General features: G+C 35.4%; 1 protein-coding gene across 4 annotated transcripts in view; it reads right to left on the reverse strand.

The window, feature by feature from the left end:
* LOC111142850 (suppression of tumorigenicity 7 like) overlaps nt 1-17,920 on the reverse strand; it is a 59,061-nt gene that overhangs the window by 37,797 nt on the left and 3,344 nt on the right. For all 4 annotated transcript variants that reach the window (XM_022496200.1, XM_022496197.1, XM_022496198.1 and 1 more), the window contains exons 3-6: nt 15,907-16,069; nt 13,791-13,845; nt 10,248-10,363; nt 4,567-4,645 (exon numbers count right to left, since the gene is read on the reverse strand). In XM_022496200.1, the coding sequence (XP_022351908.1) occupies nt 4,567-4,645; nt 10,248-10,363; nt 13,791-13,845; nt 15,907-15,991 (335 nt within the window). In that variant the 5' untranslated portion in view covers nt 15,992-16,069. The remainder of the gene's footprint in view (nt 1-4,566; nt 4,646-10,247; nt 10,364-13,790; nt 13,846-15,906; nt 16,070-17,920) is intronic.

Consider the following 17,920-nt stretch of genomic DNA (forward strand, 5'->3'; position numbering starts at 1 on the left):
GTGTGTGGATTCTTTGAGATTTTCTATGTACAAGATCATATAATCTGTGAATAAAGACAGTTTTTACTTTTTCCTTTCTGATTTGGAAGCCATTTTCCCTTCCTTCTTCTTGCCTAATTTCACCGGCTAGCAATTCTAGTACAATGTTAAATAGAAGGGACAAGAAAAGATGTCCTTGTCTTATTCTTGATCTTAGAAAGAAACCTTTCAGTCTTTCATCTGTAAAGATGTAAATAAAAACTGCATATCTACAGATGAAAGACTGTGGGTTTTCCTTTATCAGTTTGAGGAAGTTTCCTTCTATTCCTTTTGTATTTCTTAGTGTTTTTTATCAGAAAATACTGTAGGATTTTGTCAAATACCTTTTCTCTATCAATAGAAATGACCATGTGGTTCTTGCTCTTTTTTCTATTAATGTGGTATCTTACATTGACTGATTTTCATTTGCCTTCTTGGGACAAATCCAACTTGTTCCTGGTGTGTAATTCTCTTAATATGCTGCTGGATTTGCTGTGCTACTATTTTGTTTAGGATTTTTGCATCTACATCATAATGGATATTAGTCTATAATTTTTGTTTCTGGTGATGTCTTTGGTTTTGGTATCGGATAATACTGGCTTCACAGGATGAGTTAGGAAGAGTTACTTCCTATTTCCTTTTTTTTTTTTTTTTTTTAAGATTTTATTTACTCATTTGAGAGACAGTGAGAGAGAGCATGACAGGGAAGAAGGTCAGAGGGAGAAGCAGACTCCCATGGAGCCGGAAGCCTGGTGCGGGACTCGATCCCAGCACTCTGGGATCATGACCTGAGCTGAAGGCAGTCGCTCAACCCACTGAGCCATCCAGGTGCACTTCCTTTCTATTTCTCTGAAGAATTTAAGAAGGACTGGTGTTTATTCTTCTTCTATTTCTTGGTAGCACCTGCCAGTGAAGGGGTCTAGTCTTTGGTTTTCTTTGGAAGTTTTTAAATTACTGATTCCATCTCTTCACTTGTTATAAGTCTACTTAGATTTTCTATTTCTTCTTGAATCAGTTTTGGTTCCTAGAAATTTGTCCCTTTTATTTATCTAATTTATAGATTATATAATTGTACACTGTATTCTGTTTTAAATTTCTGTAAGGTTAAGTAATAATGTTCCCAGTTTCATTCCTAATTTTAGTAATATGAGTCTTCTTTCTTTTTTAATTGATCAGTCTAGCTAGAAGTTCATCAATTTTGTTGATTTTTTAAAAGACTTTATTTGACAGAGAGAGAACGAGCACACAAGCAGGGGGAACAGCAGGGGGAAAGGAAGAAATAGGCTCTACACTGAGCAGGGATCCCAGTGTGGAGCTTGACCCCAAGACCCTAGGATCATGACTTGAGCCAAAGGTAGAGGCTTTAACCCACTGAGCCACCCAGGCGCCCCAGTTTTACATTGTCTTTTAAATCATATTGAAAAAAATAATTGCAAACCCAAAATACATTAACTTTTATATTTGCTTATGTAATTATCTTTACTGGTGTTCTTTATTGCTTTGTGTGGAGTCAAGACTGTCTAGTATCGTTTTATTTAAAACCTATCCTTTTATTTATAACATATCCATTTATACATAACATAGATCTGCTAGCAATGAATTGTTTCTGTTTATCTGGAAATGTCTTAATTTCTCCTTCATTTTTGAAGGATAGGTTTGTTGGATATAGAATCTTTAGCTGTGGAGGCACCGGGGTGGCTCAACTGGTTAAGCATCCGCCTTTGGCTCAGGTCATTATCCCAGAGTCCTGGGACTGAGCCCTGCACTGGGCTCCCTGTGGGAGCCCGCTTCTGCCCCTCCACCCTGCTCATGCTCAAGCACACTCTCTCTTAAACAAATAAAATCTTAAAAAAAAAAAAAAAAAAAAAAAGAATCATTCGTTGACAGTTTTCTTTCTTTAAGAATTTTGACTTTGTTATCCCACTGCCTTCTGGCTCCTATGGTTTCGGATGAGAACTTAGCTGTTTATCTTACTGAAGATTCCTCATTCATGATGCTCTTGCTGCTTTCAGGAATTTCTCCTTGTCCTTGGTTTTGGAAAGCTTGACTATAATGTGTCTCATTGTAGATTTCTTTGATTATATTTTACTTGAGGTTCACTGAGTTCTTGATCTTTATTTCTGGATCTCTTTCTAAACTTTTTTCCTAGATTTCTTTTTAAATTTCTAAATCTTTATTGATATCCTCTAGTGGTAAGATATCCTTCTCATGACTTCCATTAGTTCCTTGCACATGGCTTCCTTTACCTCTTTGAGCATATTTAAAATATTTGATTTAAAGTTTTTGTCTGGAAAGTCCAAAGTCTTGACAACTTCCGTCAGGACAGTCTCCATTCATTTCCTTTCTTTTCTGTGAATGGGGCATATTTTGTTTCTTTGTGTGTCTTTTTAAATTTGTTTAAAACTGTAAATTTTGAAGATCATAATCTAGCAACTCTAGCACTCAGATTTCCCCCTCCTCTCCACGGCTTGTTGCTGTTGCTTGTTGTAGCTGTTTAATGACTTTTCTGAACTAATTTTCTAAAGTTTGCAGTCATTATCATATACCAGTGAATCCTCTCTCCTTTAGCCTGTTCATCAGCCAGTGATTTGATAGAGCTTGCCTTAACTACTTGGAACCAAAAACAAAACAAAAAAAGCCAAGTCTTTGCAGATTGGTTCTGAGTGTGTTGGGGCACACCTTCAACATTCAGCCAGGCAGTTTACAACCCTGCCTTAGCCTTTACTTTCTGTTTGTGCAGAACCTGAAATTCAGACAGACATGAGAGCTTAGGGTCTTCTTAAGTCACTTCTGAGCATGTGCCCAAACTTGGGCATGTATGGAACATCTGAGATTCCCAGGAATATGTGGGAGTTTTTCAAAAGCCTTTATTTTCCAAAGTATCTCATTCCCCAGCCTTTCCTCTCAAGCTTTCTGGTGTGTCTATTATTTGCCCCAGCTGTTATCCCTTGCTCCAGGGCAGCAGGGACTAATGCATTTGTCTTTATGTGTTTTCAACAAATGCCCCCCAGTGTAGCTGTGTCAGTGCTGGGAGAGTTCCAAATTAACCTAAATAAAGGCAATACCTTTGAGCTGGCCCTTCAGAGAGCCAACCAGACAGGTCAAAATAAACAAGCACAATTCTTCAAGAATAAGAGTCATTCCACTTCCTCTGATAGAAGGAACCTATACCCAGAACGCAGACTTTTGTCTTCAAGACTGCCACTGAGCAAGGGAGTGGGAAATGGGGGGGCCGGTGTAAGTTAAAACACCATAAAACTCACTTACAGTGATTCAGCTGTTTTATTTTTTTTTAATTGATTAAGCATTCTCTAGGATGCTACAAACTTTTGATTAGCTTCCAGAGTTTCAATAAAGTTGATTCACTGCTTTTGGAATTCCCTACACTGATTTTTGTTCTACCTTAGGAAGGTCTTCTTATAATGATAACATATCTTGGGGGATGGGGTTGTTGAGGGGTACCAGGGACAATGCTATTTAAAACCTATCCTTTTATTTATAACATATCCATACCATTCAGGACGCATTCCCTGATTAACCCCAACTAGGGCCATACTTTTACTCCTGGCATTTATTTAGTATCAAATTAATACTTATTGATCTATTCCATTTAAATATTAGGCTAACTCATGATTTTACATTTTGTCTTTTCAAAATGAAGAATTGATATAAAGAGCTATAAAAAATAAATACCTCTGGGATGCCTAAGTGGCTCAGTTGGTTAACTGGCTGCCTTCGGCTCAGGGCACGATCCCAGGGTCCTGGGACTGAGTCCCACATCAGGCTCCCTGCTCAGCGGGGAGCCTGCTTCTCTCTCTGCCTCTGTCTGCCACTCTGCCTGCTTGTGCTCTCTCTCTCTCTCTCTCTCTCTCTGACAAATAAATAAGATCTTTAAATAAATAAACAAATAAATAAAGGGCACCTGGGTGGCTCAGTGGGTTAAAGCCTCTGCCTTCGGCTCAGGTCATGATCCCAGGGTCCTAGGATCGAGCCCCACATCGGGCTCTCTGCTCAGCAGGGAGCCTGCTTCCCCCCGCCCCGCCTGCCTCTCTGCCTACTTGTGATCTCTGTCTGTGAAATAAATAAATAAAATCTTTAAAAATAAATAAATACATACATACATACTACATTTTGCTTATTTTGAATCCTCTTCACAAGCCTCCAATCCCATTAGCAACTAAAGTTCTCAGGACTGAATGAATGCTTTGAATGAATGATTTAAATGAAAACAAAATAAAAAAAGGTGGCATAAGTATTTTTGTACTCTTTAACTATCAAGAATTATCACCAATGAGATCAGCATTCCCCATTTTAAAAAGTATCTCTAGGATAATTTCAATTCAAAAGCACAGGTAAGTTTATAATTTCAGAACCAAAGTACAGATGCCCATGAACACTAAAATTTGTCTCTAGTATACGAAAAAAAAAAGCAGAGGGGGGGGACTGCTAATGACTCTAAGTGTCTTAGGAAAAGAAAAAAGATAACATGAAATCATTTGCCTGAGTTTCCTACAAAACAAACTTACTTTCCATATATTTCACACTTACTCATTGTTTAATTCTAAAGCTTGATAGGCTGCTTTGATTCGAGCTGGAGGATTTCTTTCCCTCCATGCCTTCTGCATAACTGTAGGAAAAATATTGTAAAAAGCAGATGAGATGGTAAACATAAATAATCTTATGCAAAACGTATGAAGAATGAGCTAGGAGAGTAAACAAAGATTTAAATAACATGTTCTTAAACATAAACAAGAAATTGGGGTGTCAGCTGACAATAATCTAGTTTACATTAAATGGAAGCATCACACAGAAGAAAAATATATTCTTTCTCTAATTTGAATAACAACATATAAGGTATTTAATCCAGTTAACTATACCATTATTATACACAAATATTTATATTTCTAAATGCATATTAAAATTGGGTAACATCGAATTATAATCATATGAAATATTCTAGTCCTTTTATCACTTTGAAAAGGGTCGATGCTAAAATATACAAAACACTTAAAAACAAAGTATTTGTCTAATCAATGATTCAATCCAGGAAGAATGTTTGAATTTGTATTTCGTACAAAAAGATGGAAAAAGCAATTAATTTAGAATATAGTATATTTATGGAAAATGTCAGTCTCTACCAAGATTCAAGAAAAGCCTGAATTAAAACCTCTCTAGAATAACAATATTAGTTTTGCTACCAATTACTGTACAAAATGAAAATTAAGTTTCTTAAAAATTAAACAAACAAACAAAGTAGATTCATGAAACTATCTGGTCTATTTCAAATTTGATAAGAAAAATAGAGAATCTATGAATGTTGCTTTTGGAACAAAACCTACAACTGTCTAGAAAGAATAATGTGGAAAATGTTTGCGTTTTCCTTTGGAAACAAAATATTAGTCTTGGCTTGGAAAAGAAAACAATATATTTCACTTGTGTAACAAAAATACCTATCTCATATCGAACATGTCACCAGCTGTCTGACAACTAATGCTTCCTGAACTTGACAAATTGATGCACGTCAGCACTCATCTGATAATAACCAGGTAAAGAATAGGGTTTTGCTAAAACATTAAAATATTACATAAAAATAAAGAATATTAGACTTTCCAGTTTTAATGATGGGGATTTCTCCTTTAGCTTACATGATTTAATTTACAAGTCAAATTTGGATACTGAAATCTTTATCAACATTTTAAATGACTATTTGGGATTCTAGCCTATTACGTATATATCAAAATTAATCGAAGTAATTCTTTTAAATTATTAAGTTACATGCAATTTTTGCTAATTATAGAAATGTTATAACCACCATCTTTTAACATCTACTTTTGCATACCTGACCAAATATTTCCTTTCTAGAAGTGGAACGGTTGATTAAAATGTATGCATCTTCTAAAAGATTTTGGATATAATAAACTCCCAAATTCTTTTCAATAAGATTGTATTAATTTACATTCTTTCAGACAGTGGAGAAGAGTGAACGTTTCCCTACTTAGCAACACTGAGTTAGTATCAATTTTTGCTAATTTAATACATGGAAACTATCTCATCTTCATTTGCATTTCTCTCTTTTTTACTGAGGTCATCTGATCCACCTTTAAGCATTTTTTTCTTATTCGTATTCTTAGAAAACGTTTTCAACTGCTCTATCCAGACTTTTAAGATTAATCCTAACAACTAATTCAGTTCTAAGCCAAAGGGAAAAGGGGAAGTAAAGTACAAGAAGAAATTTGTATTTCTTTCTAAAACAAGGCTTAAGAATAATTAAAAGGAAAATGCTGATTTAGTATTTAGCTGTCTTTTTTTTTTTTTTTTTTCCATGTAAAAAGGTGGTTTTATTAAAGCACAGGGACAGGACCCATAGGCAGAAAAAGCTGCTCATCTGTCCTCTTTAAGAGCTCGATATGCTTAAAAAAACAACACAAGCAATTAGCAATTCAATCAAATTTATCTATTTTTTAAAGTTAAATAATATTGCAATATGCTACAATCAGAAAATAGTCAATCCCAAGATCAGGGGCTATGAAATGTAGATGCCTACAAAGACTAAGCAGAAAACAGAAATGTGTAAATTAAAAGGCATTTGCACAATCTAAAGGAGAGAGTCACAGCTCGGGTCTAACTGATTATTGCAAGGTGTACATACAGGTCCAGTTTTGCCATATTTTCCAACTTCTAAAAAGTGTAAATCTGGGTTTAAATGTCAAATCTCGAGGCACCTGGGTGGCTCAGTGAGTTGAACCTCTGCCTTCTGCTTGGTTTGTGATCTCAGGGTCCTGGGATTGAGCCCCACATGGGGCTCTCTGCTCGGCGGGGAGCCTGCTTCTCCCTCTCTCTCTGCCTGCCTCTCTGCCTACTTGTGATCTCTCTCTCTCTGTCAAATAAATAAAATAAAATCTTAAAAAAAAAAAGTCAAATCTCCTGATTCTTAAGTGTTGAATTGAGAATACCATGAAAACAAGTTATTCAAAAAACACTGCTGGCCAGGGGGCCTGTCTGGCTCAGTTGGTAGAGGATGAAACTCTTGATCTCAGGGTTTTGAGTTTGAGCCCCACATTGGGTATAGAGATTACTTAAAAATAAAATCTTAAAAAAAAAAAATCAAAAACAGAACATTGCTGGCTGGCCCTGAAGATATGTTTGTTTTATGCCTTAAATAAATCAATCAATAGGATGAGAACAGAATCTACTAACTTAGTAACTGATGGCAATTCATCAAGAGAAATTTGTCACATCACACATATGTACACATTTTTAATAAAACTACAGATATAAAATCATTACCTTTATGTGAGTATCTGAAAAGATCAATATGGATCAATTCACAGATAAGAGACTGTCCTTGAGCTCAGTACTTACCTGGGATCACGCATACCTCTAGAAGTACATGAAACTTTGCAAGGACCAAAACAGCATGCGTGGTTTTAAGAGAACCAATTTCTATAAAGTCTCAGCTTTATATGACTCTTCCTAGAACTGATCTACTTGAAGAATGTGCCTCTGACTGGTCTATGCACCATGCTGGTTGCCCTTTCCTACCCAATATCTGCTTCCCCGCTCTCCAAAAGATATATTCCTGAAGAAACTCTTACTTCTCACCCATCCTGAATCTTTCTAAGGTACATTCCGAAGAGTGTAAAAATCTCCAAGTGCCCACAGGAAAATTCAAAGTTTAGGTTTCGGGGCAGCCATTTTTTGTGAAGGCACCTACAACAGGAATTCCTTTAAGAGTAAATCTTGGCATTAGAAATAAGAGTATTCTGGCCCCTGGATGCCCTCCCTAGAGAGGAAGTGATAACCGTTTTTATCAGTTCCACTTATCAGCCTCCCCTGCCCCTTACTATCAAAGAATGTGTTGCTCCTAAGGAAAGGTCCCCTCACAGCAAGGCAAAGGGGGCATTAGTAAAGGAAAATAAAGGTGGTGGAATCTTATTTTGGCCAAGTGATAGGCCCTAGGCAAAGCTCCAAGAATTCTGTTTCTATCTTAGAATTTAAAATCAGAAAGAGAAATGGTTGTCATAGGGATGCATGTTAACATGGTTATTTGACTTAAAAAATGAAGTCAGACTTTTCTGTCAGAAAGTCAGTCTGATTTGGTCAATGAGAACTCACCCAGCCAAGTGCTGTTCTATGGAGGACATTTTCTAAAGCTGAAAAAGCCAAATATGTAGCTCCAAGGATTTGACAAAAATATAACTAAAGTACATGATACCATTTAGAACCTTATGATCAAAGCAAATTAAAATTTTTAAAAACTTAGGCAAAACAATTTTATTGTGGAAAAGCATATGTGATAAATAAGACTCTCAAGTATACAATAATTATAATATGGAGGTGTGAAATGGATGAGTTCAAGAAGCAAAAAAACTTACATAAAATTTACTACTGCTGAAGAGTATTCGTCGATGTCTTTTTCAATAGATAACGGTGGATATCAAGTCATTAGATTTCTTGAGATACATTCAAATATAGTGTATTCTAGTTTTATTTTTAATTATCTGTAATATGCTAAAAATCATATTCTTTGCAATTATTTAATCTTATGATGTCAAGTTAAAAATGTTTGAAAGGATACGTAGTTTTTCAAAATTACTTTAGGAGATAAGTGAACAATAATGTTTTAAGAGCACGGCTTTAGTGGATAGCCATGGATGCTACCGGAAAAGCCTGCCAATGTCTGCAATTCTGCTTGCAAAAATGAGGTGAAGCCTTAATTTCTAGAGTTACTTTTAGAGTCAACTTTAGTCCTTAAAGTTAACATACTAATTTCCATTTCAGTTATTTCCCCAACCCAACACTTTTGCCATTAATATAAATATAAGGCAATTCCTTTTTTTCCTATTCACAATTAAATCCCTTCATGTAACTATTCCAAAGATCCCTGCATTTACTGCTATCACCCACCCTTAATATATTTAATCCAACAGATATAGATCACAAAGAATTCACTTCAATGCTGGAAAACTGGCTATTTTTCAGACCCCCTAGTAGTGATCTTCTTTTGCCTGTCACTATGGTGAGTAGAAGTAACAGTAGTATAGTGGTGAAGAGTCAGACCTGAATTTGAAATCCAACTTTATCATTTATTAGTTAGGTTACTTATGGCATATTACTTGATTTTCCTTTGCCTGCCTGCCTACCTGTCTTCCTTCCTTCCTTCCTTCTTTTCACACGTTTATTTCTGAGGTTGGTAAAAGTACCTATCTCAAAATGATCGGGAATACTAAATCAGTACATTTATGTAAATTGCTTGGAACAGTGCTTGGTGCATAGTAAGTGCTATACAAGTGTTAGCTATTATTAGTGAAATTGCTTAAGACATCTGTGACACTAAGGTCATTCATTGATATTTTCATCAAAGAATAAATATTAATATATTTACAGTATGCCAGGCAATGTGCTAGATGAAAAGGATTCAAAGATGATGAGAATACAGTCCCTGCTTTCCAAAGTTTCCCACCCTATTAGGGAAGATAAACATTAAAACAACATGATAAAATTAACATGTAAATGTTTGTGGTTGAATAAATTAACTAGAATTGTTTCAGTGAGGCTTGGACTAAGTACTGCAATATTGCAGAAAATAAAGTGTTTAACTCTCAAGTTCCTAGAGAATGTAACTTTTAATTTGGATCTTGAAGGATAAAAGCAGGAAGCACAGAAGTAGGAGGATAGATAGGAAAGGAGAGGGCATTCAAAGTGAAAGAACAGTGATAAAGATCTGTCTTTAACCGTGTATTTAAGAGTCTTAATACTCTCTTCCACAGAGAAGACTTAGACCTAAACACAGACATTTCTATGATCTTCCACCACTTTCCACGCACCTCTAACTTATGACTGGGATAAAATATATTCCATTTTAATCTACATGCCATGCCCCAGAGTTTACACTTTGCCTTACTCTTATGTATAATTGCATATGTTAATTCCCCAGACCAAACTGGGTACACTGTTCTCTGCTATATTTGATCTGAAAGGTTTTTCAAGTAATAAAAGAAGTAATTTCATATTTTTATAAAGTACTTTAAATTCTTTATAAGGAGGATACGTAGTGTAACAACCTAGTTTACATTCATATTTAGTTTCAATTTAATCTGCTTCTGTTATCCATGATGCAAACAACCTCAAGCCAAGTAACTTTGTGTATTATAATAAGTAATGCTAAAGAATTTTAAAAAATAATTTTCATCACCACTGTTTACCCCATAAGCAGATATGACACATACCTGTGTCTGAAGGACGTAAAAAGTCCGTGTCACAGGTGAAAAAGGTCTGATGGTCCTGAGCTGACAAATTCATGTCATAGTATGTAAGTGGCTCTTTACCAGTCACCCAAGTGTATCTTTACCAAAACACAAGAAAATATGTAAATTGAACATGAGAGAGCCTCTACCTACTACAATAGACACTATTTAAAATGCAAAAATATATGGTTACAAATTCTGTATCAGGATATTTTAAAAACATTATCAGAAAAACAAGAGATAACAATACAAACTACTTACAGTATGACAACAAAACATCAAAACCAAAGGCCAGATTATTAGTGCTTCTATATTAGATTTGAGAGGATAAAACAATTTGACTTAGATACATACCTTATTAAATATACTTAACTTCCCAGTGATTTAGAATCTTAAAAGTAAAACTACAAAGAAACTAGAAGAACACATGGGTGGACTTTTACTAGATGTCAAAATGGTAAAGGGCTTTCAAAGTATAAAGCAAATAGAAACTTTTTCTAGATTTTACTAAATTAGAAATTTAAATTTTCATATCCCCCTGAAACCCACAAAAACTAATAGCAAGTTAACAAACCACTAATAAATACATTTTTAAAGGTCCAATCTCATTAATAATTAAAAAATAGTGAATTAAATTAACAAATTTTTACTTTTCATCTGTCAAACGGAAACTACATGTTGCTGAGGATGAGGAGGAATATGGACTCACACATACTGCTGGAATAAATTAAATTGCCATTTACCTTTCTCTTTCCAAAAATCGATTAGGTAGTATCTATTAGGAGTCTTAAAAATATTCACTTCTAGCTAGGGGATGGGCATGTGGAATTCTATTATGCCATTCTCTCTACTTTTTAATTTTTGAAAATCTCCATGAAGAAAATAATAAAGTGGAGGGGGGAAAAAATGTTCACATCCTTTAATTCGGGAATCTCAGTGCCACAAATCAGCCCTAAGGAAATAATCATAGATGTTTAATATCATATGCTAAATATTTATATATAAAGATACCACTTTAGTATAAATGTTGACAGTGAAACATAATCTGTGACCCAGATAGGGGAGCAATAGGTAAGGTACCTCCATATAACAGAATAGAGTACAATCATTAAAAACCATATTTTTGAAGAAATTCATGTATGAAGGGGAACTTGGGTAGCTCAGTCAACTTTAAGCATCCGACTTGATTTTGGCTCAGGTCATGATCTCAGGGTCCTGGGATTAAGCCCCGTGTCAGGGTCCTCACCCAGTGGAGCATCTGCATCTGCTTAAGATTCTCTCTCCCTCTCCCTTGGCCTCTCTGCTCCCCACTCTTCAAAAAAAAAAAAAAAAAAGCAATTCATGTATTAAGAAATTTTGAGGAAAATTCATACATTGTGTTAGAAAAAAGGATGTGAAATTATATACACATAATGATGCCCAAGTTTTGTTCCTATACATGGATACAGAAGAGAGACCAGATGGAAATACTAATAGCAGTTATCACTTAGTGGTAGGAAACGGTGATTTTTACTTTCTTTTTTTTCTTTTTGATACATCTCTTCCAATTTTCTACAGTGAATATGCATACATTTTAAAATTAAAAAAGGCATTTTAAAAGCACATTGTATTATTTATATGTATATGATAAAAGATTTTAAGTAATTTAATAAATCTCTTCATTTTCCAATTTTCTACATGAATATGCATGCATTTTTAAATCCAAAAAAAGCATTTTAAAAGCACATTGTAAGTATTATTTATATGTATATGATAAAAGATTTTAAGTAATTTAATAGTCCAAGTTGCATTGCTATTTAAAGTTTTTAAGCTATTTTGTGAGAAATTATCATAAAGAAAAAAGTAGATCCTTTTTCAATAAGCAAAGTTTTGCTACATATTCTAAACATGTAAAAAGATTATTTATTAATGATCTACATTATTCCCAAAATGACTTAAAGGAATTAAAACATATAATGTACAATATTAATGACCTTAATTTAAAAACAAATAAAAAAGACTCAGTGAAAGCAAAAATTGGGCCATACAGTGGAGCCAGGAATGAATCTAACATATGAAATACATACCAAAGTTCTGTACACTTATTAAAGGCTGACTACAGTAGGGCTTTAAGCTTTCTAAAACCACACAATGATTATCAGTGCAACTGAGACTTTTACATTAAGACAAACTAATCATTCAAAAAGAAGTGTAAGTGTTCCTGATATCAAGATAAGAAATTTCTTTTTTAGATCTTTGTGAAGTGAACCCTGTAATACAACAAGAAATAGCCTAAAACCTTTTTATTTTAACAAATGGACTCAGAAATTCAAGGACTTGTTTCTTACAGAATCCCTTAATACAGACTAAAGACATCTCTCATAAAAACCTAGCTTTTCCTTCCCAGGATACTACTATCCTACACTATCAAGTCCTTAAGCACAGGGATTATCACTTCGTCACTCTGTATTCCCATCATCTTCACAGTGGTCATAGATAGTAGATACCTAATGTTTCTTGTTCAATGAAATGTACATAACATGCCCCAGTCTACCTAAAGGTAAAACACAGTCCTTATTAAAATAAAGTATCAGGGCACCTGGGTGGCTCAGTGGGTTAAGCCTCTGCCTTCTGCTCAGGTCATTATCCCAGGGTCCTGGGATTGAGCCCCACACCGGGCTCTCTGCTCAGTGGGGAGCCTGCTTCCCCCTCTCTCTCTGCCTGCCTCTCTGCCTATTTGTGACCTCTCTCTGTCAAATAAATAAATAAAATCTTTAAAAAAATAAAATAAAATAAAGCATCTTTGGGTATCTTTAAGTGTCACAAGCTGTTTTTTCATCTAGAGTTAAAACCAGAAGAGAAATGGACACAGCAGTATGGATAGCAAAAGGCAATATAAAATACAAGGGGTGCCTGGGTGGCTCAGTTGGTTGAGTGATCAACTCTTGATTTAGGCTCAGGTCATGATCTCAGGATCGTGAAATCAAGCCCCACATTGGGCTCCACCGTCTGCAAGGAGTCTGCTTGAGATTCTCTCTTCCCTCTGCCTCTGCTTCTCCCTATACATGTGTATGTGCTCTCTCTCAAGATAAATAAAAATCTTTTAAAAATTTTAAAAATACAATATAAAAATACTATACCCTTACTGTTGCACAAATTAAGTTCATATTCACATTCAGATTGATATTTTCTAGTGAGTGTTCAAATAAATTTTGAAATTGAGCATATATGCATAAGAACATGCTGACATTTGTACTTCTTTTCTTAATCTCATGAATTCTCTGAAAAGGTTTTTTGCCAAAACCAGGAGCCAACTGTATACTTACTATTATCATAAACATATGGCTTGAAGCAATGTTTCTCATGATTATAGAAGTAAATACAGTGAAGATGCTGCCAACTAAAGGTTGGGCTAATCATTTTACCTTATTATATATCAGTGTCTCCAACTAAAAGAGCTGTAATGTGTTTATGAAAACAAATGTTTCCATAATACTTCTACTCTAACCCTAATGCTATGGTTATACTGAAAGCAAAATGTAATACCTCCTATATTCTGCTCCTCTGAAAAGATTTAGAGGGTTTCTCCATACCTTGCATTCTAAAAAACAAAGAGGGGAAAAGGGAAATGAATTAGCTTAACCAACTGCAGTTCAATCTTAATTTCATCAACATTTATGGTACAGTCAGTATATGCTATGCACAGTGTTAGCCAAATAGCACAAAGATGAATAAGGCCTGGATCACCCCTGCTGTCATGCAGCATACAATTAAATCTAGTCATTCTCCTACTTCTATTATTTCTATGGCATTTAGTTCATGATTCAATGACAGCACTTCACTTAACATATTATAATGTGATTATCCATTTGATTTTCAGTTTCTCTCTTTAGAACATGAGCTGTTACAATTTATTCATTTTTGTATTCTTGGAGCCTAGCACAGCATTTGGAACTAACTTGTTTAAATGAATGAAATGTCACATGAGAGTCAATCATGTAAACTACCATCTGAACTGTATGGTAAGTCTACAGGAGAGATATATTTTGTTCCAAGAGAAGAAAAACAGAAAGTTAATTAATATTTTTCTGGGGAAATTAGAAAAGGCTTTAGAAAGGCGGTAACTCATGAACTGACACTGAATCATGGTAAAAGACATTGAATCATGATAAAAAAAAAATCATGGTAAAAGAAAGTTGCCAGATGACGAACATTCTAAGAAGAAAACATATCATAAAAACCACAAAGTAGGGTGTCTGGGTGGCTCAGTCCTTAAGCGTATGCCTTTGGCTCAGGTCATGATCCCAGGGTCCTGGGATTGACCCCCGCATCAGGCTCCCTGCTCAGCGGGAAGCCTGCTTCTCCCTCTCCCACTCCTTCTGCTTGTGTTCCCACTCTCTCTCTGTCAAATAAATACATAAAATCTTAAAACAAAACAAAACACCAGTATAGTTAGGCTAGAGTGCAGGGTAGGGAGTGTCTTCACTCTCCATATGCAATGATATACTCAATCTCACAGTAGGGAATAAGATTATATAATGCATTTTTATCATAATTATTTACATACTGGACTCAACTTCTTGAGGACAGATCTATGTCATATTCATCTTAATATGTCTCATTCTTAGGAGTTCTGTAATTATTTTATGAAAGAGGAGAAAAGAAAAGGAGAAAGAAAAGTATCATTATTCCATCCTGTACTCTTGAATGGTTGCCAATCCCATCCCTACTGTTCCTGGTCAATACCCAATCATGCTTCAGAGCTCAGCTTCAATGGCACTTTCTCAAAGACTTTCCCTGACCATATCTAAAAAGTGGCAGTATTTTTCTACTAAACTAATACAACTCTAAGTTCCTAGGGTTACCGAACAAATGAGACATCTATGAAATTAAGTCATTTGTGTTATTACTGTATGAAATTTACTGATATCAAATTAAAGGAACGATAATCCAAAAATATCATTTTTATCTGGCCTTCAAATGTTTAATTTCTAATTGCATATCACTAATAATATTTACTTTGTATTACTGGATATATATAGAGGAAAAGCCTACAATTAAAGTATGATTAATAGAGTATCTATACATGAATAACTAAGATTTCGATACCTTTGTAAATATATTGAGAAGAAATATATTTATTTGCTATGTTGGCAGAAATGGCTAATTTCTCTGTTCTCTCCTTTATCTAATAAGATCTCCTAATTATTAGCTGAGCATATGTATGCTGAGAAAATGGTTATAATCTCTAGCTTCCCTTATAGCTACTTATGGCCATCTGGCAGAGGTCTGACACAGGAAGTAAGCTGAAATGGTAATGTAACATTCTGAGAAGTATCCTTGGTTGCTGGGGGTTGAGTAGGAAGAAAGGGTGGCCTCCTACTGGCCTAGTCTCCTTCCCGCTGACTGCAATGTGGATATGATGGCATAAACAATAGGAACTGTCTTGGACCACAAGGGAAAACTTCACTTGAAGACTGGCAGGCTAACAAAATAGGAGACTGATGATCACTGGGTCTCTGATGATCACTGTTCTCTGTATCAGTGCAGATTATCTATATTTACATGGAAGACAAACTTCTCTCTGTTTTGAGTTTTCTATCTCCCACAGACAAACAATCTTAACTATACAGCTCTGAAAACATATTACACAAATAGTCACCTGACAAATTCTGTCTGCTGGTTTCACTTTCTCTGTTGCTAGAAGAAGAACCTGGCTCTGAAATGCTGCTTTCTGTTCCTCCCATCAGTGGTCGCAAATGGCTCACAGATACTTGTTCAATAAAAGACGTGCCATGTTTATGGTAGTACCACCATTCAAATATCTACGACAAACCAAAAAAAAATCCTTTATTTAAAACAGAACTGAGGGCACCTGGGTGGCTCAGTGGGTTAAAGCCTCTGCCTTCGGCTCAGGTCATGATCTCAGGGTCCTGGGATCAAGCCCCGCATCGGGCTCTCTGCTCAGCGGGGAGCCTGCTTCCTCCTCTCTCTCTGCCTGCCTCTCTGCCTACTTGTGATCTCTGTCTGTCAAATAAATAAATAAAATATTTAAAAGGAAAAAAAAAAACCAGAACTGATCAGCAGATATATGAGCTCAAATTAAAACATTCCTAAAAGATGTTCCCATTTAATCTGGCATTTTAAATGTACTCTCCTTCCAAAAAATAAACCAAACATAAGATTCCCCAATAACACATGCTAGGCAGAAATAAAATACCTTTTTTATAGCTTTGTTATGAAATTTAGAGAAGATGAGGCAATATTAGAAGAAATGTATCTGTAAATGAAATATTAAAAGAACAAGAAATGGGGGTGCCCGGCTGGCTCAGTCAGTAGAGCATGTGACTCTTGGTCTCTAGGTTGTGAGTTTGAGTTCCATGTTGGGTGTAGAGATTACTTAAAACAAATAAACAGGGGCGCCTGGGTGGCTCAGCGGGTTGGGCCGCTGCCTTCGGCTTGGGTCATGATCTCAGGGTTCTGGGATCGAGCCCCGCATCGGGCTCTCTGCTCGGCAGGGAGCCTGCTTCCTCCTCTCTCTCTGCCTGCCTCTCTGCCTGCTTGTGATCTCTGTCTGTCAAATAAATAAATAAAATCTTTAAAAAAAAAAAATACCTTAAAAAAAAAAAACAAATAAACCAGCAAAAAGCATTTAATCTATAAATAATCTAACTCTGTTACATTACATTGTCATTTTATTCTATCTAAAGCATAATTAAAATAGAAATAATTTTGAAACTAGCTTGGTGGATTAAGACTAGGGTTAGAAAGCTCAAATTTGACTCCCAGTCCCCCTGCGTGCTTTGGTTAAGTCACTTAACCTTTAGTCTCTCAGAGCCTCAATGTCAATATAAATATAGTTAACAAGAATTGTAAGTGCCTTCTGAACATGAAGTACTACTCCAGTATTTGGCAGTATAATTCATGTAGGTTAAGAGGTTGATTCTCATATTGAACCATTTAAAAATCAGGATATTCACTCCTTTACGTTTTCATGGTTTATCAACGTTATGAAAAGAGGAATCAAAAGAATCCCTGCGGGAGTGCTTGGCTGGCTCAGTTGGTACAGAATGAGACTCTTGATAGCCAGTTCTAAATTCAAGCCCCATGTCGGGCTAGAGATTACTTTAATAAATTAAAAAAAAAAAAAAAAAAAAAAAGCTCTGTGTTGAATTAGCAGAATGTTTCATATTTGGATACTAGCATTCCCAACTACCTTTGCCTGGCTTTTTGGGGGGTTTCAGCTTAAACGACAGGTCCCCAGGGAGATTTCCCTGATTCCATAGAACAGAAAACAGTATTATATGCACTCCCACTGGATCCTCCATTTTCCTTTCAGAATAATCTTTTCATTTGTAATAATTAGCTAAACAACTGGCTTCATTGCTATTCTTCAAGCTCCCAAACACACTATCCCCCACCCCTTCTGGTGGAAGTAACCCAATCAGCATAGATAGAGCTCCATATTTCAGGAGGTAGAAGAAATTATAAAAATAATAACCTTTGCCAATAAAAACTCATCAATATTATAAGGGTCATGACACAGTTTAACCTTTAAAATGTTACTTGAATTTCCTAATTTTCTTTGCAGTATATTGTTATGACCACTCTATTTTTATTATTAGCTACTGCTGTTAACTATATTAACACACAGTTTGCATCCTAAATTCCTCAGT

This window comes from Enhydra lutris, unplaced genomic scaffold (assembly GCF_002288905.1).
Source record: "Enhydra lutris kenyoni isolate GAN:26980312 unplaced genomic scaffold, ASM228890v2 scaffoldscaffold9, whole genome shotgun sequence".
Classification (NCBI taxonomy): domain Eukaryota; kingdom Metazoa; phylum Chordata; class Mammalia; order Carnivora; family Mustelidae; genus Enhydra; species Enhydra lutris.